This window comes from Apaloderma vittatum, unplaced genomic scaffold, assembly GCF_000703405.1.
Source record: "Apaloderma vittatum isolate BGI_N311 unplaced genomic scaffold, ASM70340v1 scaffold25175, whole genome shotgun sequence".
Lineage (NCBI taxonomy): Eukaryota > Metazoa > Chordata > Aves > Trogoniformes > Trogonidae > Apaloderma > Apaloderma vittatum.
The window spans coordinates 17,280-22,051 of NW_009716874.1; the positions used below are offsets into that span (position 1 = coordinate 17,280).

At 49.7% G+C, this 4,772-nt stretch overlaps 1 protein-coding gene across 1 annotated transcript in view; it reads right to left on the bottom strand.

Annotated features, from left to right (window-relative positions):
* IGHMBP2 (immunoglobulin mu binding protein 2) overlaps window positions 1-4,772 on the bottom strand; it is a gene marked incomplete at both ends in the record, with an annotated part of 31,366 nt that overhangs the window by 17,276 nt on the left and 9,318 nt on the right. The window contains 2 exon segments of the mRNA XM_009869707.1: window positions 2-138; window positions 2,499-2,646. Coding sequence (XP_009868009.1) covers window positions 2-138; window positions 2,499-2,646 — 285 coding nt within the window.

Genomic DNA, 4,772 nt, shown 5'->3' on the forward strand with positions numbered 1-4,772 from the left:
CCCCAGCCAGGACGCATTTTGGAGCCTTCAGCAGAGGTATCCAGCAACTGGCTTCCAGGGCCTGAGCACACTCATCTATTACCACCAGATCAAAATGATTTTCAGGCAGCAGCTTCAGTGGACCATCTGAGGAAGCACCTAATGAAAGAAGAAGGTGCAGAGCTTAGCAGGGAAGCACAGAAGAGCAAGCAATCTGTTTTTAAAATGAACTACACATGCTTTAATTGTGATTGAGGGAGGCAGGTAAAATTGTGTTTCTTTGCGGAGATTTAGAAACTGAGCTCTGTAGTCCGTGCCTAGTACGTACACGTGTCAGTATGGGTTTTGCCAGTTTCTGTTTGTCCTTTTTTCGCCCCAGCATTTGGGCCCGAAAGCTTCCAAGTATCTTTGAAACCAACAGCGAAGCCCAGATGCCAAACAGAACAATATGCTCGAATACTTCACCCAGAGCAGGAGCAGAGCAAAAGCACTAACGAACGCCCACCTTCCGTCTGCCCTCAAAGGCAAACAAAACTCCTCACCAACAAAGCCGAAAGGATGCCGGACTTGAGCTTTGCCTTGCCTGACACCCCGAGGGACACCTCAAGGGGGAAAAATTAGTTGAGACCCTGACTCCTCTGCCTTCCCTGGCCGTGCTGCTCCCTCCATCCTCGTGGCAGCAGCAGAACGGAAAGCACGTGAGACTGTAACCAGACAACCACGGCAAGGGCTATTTTTTTAGATCAGACATCCCTTTGTAATGTCAAACGAATAACCCTTACGCATGTCTCGCTGTAATCCAGACACGAACTGATATTGATCCACGCCTTGATCAGAAGTATTGATTTCAGAGGCATCAAAACTACCCCTGCAGTCCTTAAGGAAAAGGCATGAAAAGGGAAGAGAGGAGGATTCGGAAGCCAGCATGCCAGACAAGGAGATTTTTATTCAGTGTTCACAGAAATGTTTTTTCAAAAGCTCCTGTGCTGCTGTGGTGTAGCTCTGGAAGCAGCTCTGACTAGGGACGAGTTTGCTTTGCCACTGTAAATCCTGCTGCCTCGACAGCTTCGCATCAGTTTAAATATTGCAGTTTGTCAACTGAGACACTGTGATTTCCTTTAAAATATTTTTTCCAGCCTGTATAAATCCACTCTGGTAACGAGGGGCATGCAGTTCGAGCCTGACTTTTGCAAGTTTGCCATGCTGAAGGCGGGAAGAAAAGAAATAAGTAGCAAAGTTCTCTCTATCTAAAAAAGACTGTGCCAGCACACCGCGCAGCTGTGCGGATGGTTTTCTTCCCTTACAGCCCTGCAGCTGGACTTGAGTTTATTGAGCTCCCATTAGCTAAAGGTCACTGGTGTCCCTGTGTGTTGCCATGATTAAATTCTCTCTCTGCTGAAACAGAGCACTTTGGCTCGCATAAATACTAATTGCCATCAGACTATGTGGTTTTAGACAAATAGCAGGACTGCCTAAGCGAGGAAAAGACAAAACCCAAACCCCATTGTTTGCCCACCACCGTCTGCTGAAGCAGAACCACACAGACCTCCACGCTGGCCAACAAGCCCCAGAGACCTGGAGAAAATCACATCTGATCAGCTGAGCGCTCAGAATGAAGTTCTACTGAAAAAGAGGAAACTTCTCTCTGTTTTTTCAGGCAAAGTTAAAGGGATTGAGAGGCCAATTCCCAGCAAATAATGTACTGGAAGGAACTACCTTTCCTTCAACGCACTGGCAGGATTTACCTTTCTTTTAACCTTCACACCAGTAACTTCTGAATGCTCCATGAGGTTCTTTTTTATGACCTAGAAGTATTGATGTTTCCCTTCAGCAAATAATAATCCCTGAGCAACCAAATCTGAAGATTCTAAGTGGGCCCCAGAGTATGACACATTTGATCTAGAAAAGCACGTTGGCACATGTTAAACTTTAAGGACTTACATTCCCCTTCGATTGCAAGGGTATTGCTTCCCTACTGGTAGGTGCGGATGTGCCTCCATGTGCTGCCTGAGGAGTCCCTGGGCTGCTCCCTGAACCCACGGCACTTACACCGCTCGGATGCCTTCCAGAGCCAACCAAATACAGGCAGGCTGAGACCAGGCTACGGCAACATGCGCTGTATTCACTCAGTCGTGGAAATTATCCAAGCGGGAGAGCAATTCCATGTGACTTAGGAAATCAATAAGCAGATTGCACACCTACCAGAGCACTTGTTTACTCACGGAAAGCTCAGCTCCTACTCAGGACTCACAAAGCTGGGCCAAGCTGCCTCACACCAACGGCTCTTCCAGACCCACAGTCTTTGGTAAATAACATCATGTGCCAGAGTGTGAGCAGGGAGAACCCTGTTGTGGAGAGCTTGAGAGCTCGCAGCACGCTTGACTGAGCTCCCAGGGGTGTGGAGCAGGAAGACCAAGTCTCCCTCCTTCCCTGGCAGGGGGCTGTGTTGCAGGGCACGTGGTTTATGGGAGTCCTGGCAAGGGAGATAAAACACCACAAAGGAAGAGAGGATCTTGCACCTGTATTTGTAGCAAGGACAACGCTGGCACGGGTAAGGGCTGCAGCCATGGCAGTTTCTTCTCGTTCCTTCAGCTCCTTTCTCAGCGCTTTAATCTCACTGAGGAAATGGGCCCGCTCTCCCTTGTCTTGAGTCTTTTTCGTTTTTGCCTATAAAACAGAAAAAGCAAGATAGAACAAACTGTATCTAGTCCTGGGGATACGTTCAGCTCCTCAGATAACCAAAGAGCACGGCTTCTCTGTATCCCCCATGGTTTATTGGCTCAGCAGCAGCAGCCCCATGAAACTTTGGTTTCTCTTCCCTCTCCCTGCCAGAAAGGCCCTTCCACAACCAGCATTGCTTGAAGCACAGAGTATTTCTATCTAGGAAAAAGATGAGCTACAGCAATACAAACCCAGGCTCCCAGCGCGAAGGAGCAAAATGAGCTATCGCTGCCCATCGGACCACCCGGCAGCAGCAGGAGTAACACCAGCACTCAGGGGCCAGACATCGCTTTCTCAGAATTAGCTGTACCATGCCTCACCTCCTCCAGCTGCTTATTTTCATAGTCTTGAACTGTGAGCATAAAGTGCCAAAGATAACTCCCAGTCCCTGAATTCTCTATTCAGCCCCTCCTGCTCTGCCCTGTGCTCTCCCATCACCCTGAAGATCAGCAGGGAGAAGGTCGGATGCCTCAGTCCATCCAGTGACTGAGTTTACGCACCAGTCAAAGCACCTGGGCACAAACCAGGCAGTAACGTACCGCAGTGATTAGCTGCAGTGGGAAAAAGGGTCTCGTGCCTTTGCTGGGTGGGGAGCAGGGACCTTCCCTCTCGTACTGCTCTGTTGCGCGGGGGAGCAGGAATCCTCTGCTTCCAAGTGACCTTGAGCAGACAAAGGGCCCACATCCAGACAAAGCAGCAGCTTTGCATTTTTAAACAGGCGTCTCTGAGTTGCTGGAAATGATTCAGAGCAATATCTGGACAGGCTCATGGCTTTTTTTGGCAACGCTTATTAAATATATCTAACACATCAAATCACCACCACTGGTTGCTAGCACTTCCCCGGCTCCAGAGCAGCCACTGCAACGGCCAAGCTATTGTTCACTGTGATCCACCCTGGGAAAGCTACCAGCACCCTCAGATGGAAATCTGGATTATTTCTTTGGAGGTAAGGCTGACTTGAGAAAGCCAAAAAGATGGCAGATAGAAGCTTTTAAAAGCAGCTAAACCAGTATGACCTGCTGGTTCCTACAACCATCCTCTGTACGGATGGATTCTCCGGTGTCTAACACAGTTCAGCTCATATTGCTGCCTTTTCCCTACTCCTCTGCTCAGCCACCTGTTTTGGTTAGACTTGTAGGTATTTAATGCCTGAGAAACCTCTACGTGCCTGTTGAGCACAGTCAAAATTGGCTGCTGGACTCAGAAGTTACAGGGCAGGGATCGCAGAGAGACCTGCAGATAACGTGATCACACAGGCACCTTTCCTGAGCTTGATCTAAAAGGACAGGGTGGGCACCAGCCCTGGGAGGGACAGAGCAGGTTAGCATTGACTTCCTCTCTGCTAGAAACAGATGGAAATTGCAGAGCAAAACTGATGGTGCCAGCAGGGCCAAGCTTAATGTCTGCTCTGCAAAAGAAGATCTAGTTAGCAAATTAACAAAGGCAATTGCTTCCTGATGTTGGCTGGTGACATTAAGATCCAAACACTTGACTGGCTCTGGAAGCAGCTGAGGGAGTGGGGAGCTCTCCAGGGGTACCCATCAGCAGCCCCAGGGACAGCACAGGGCACTCTGGGCAGGTGCCCCCTCAGCCCTCGTTAGGGCTCTGTGGGTGCCAGCAGGCTCTAATCCCCCTCACCTACCTCATCTGGGCCCCACCCACACCCTCATTGGGCTGGGAGCTGCTTTTAAGGCCAGACCTTGCCCCTCTCCTGAGTGACTGTGCTCCTGTTGGTGCGGAGTGTCCACAAGTTGGTGTCCTGGGAAGGCTGAAGCCTGAGCAGGTAAGGGAAGGAGACACAAACGTGTAACGAGAGCATGGGTTTTCATTTGTGTGACCAGTTCTCTGGTGGCTGCTGGTAGTGGTGAAGGTGAGAAGAGTCAAAATGTGGAGTTGACAAAGGAAGAAATTACTGGGGCAAGCAGAGGATATTGCAGGGGAGAAACTGAGGCAGGATGAGGGCAAGATGTGCCAGGACCTAGGAGGTGAGCTCTCTGCAGCCCAGACAGAGAAAGAGATGACAGGTGCATCTTCTGTGAAAGGCCCTATTATGGGTAGCTCGACGCGCTGCT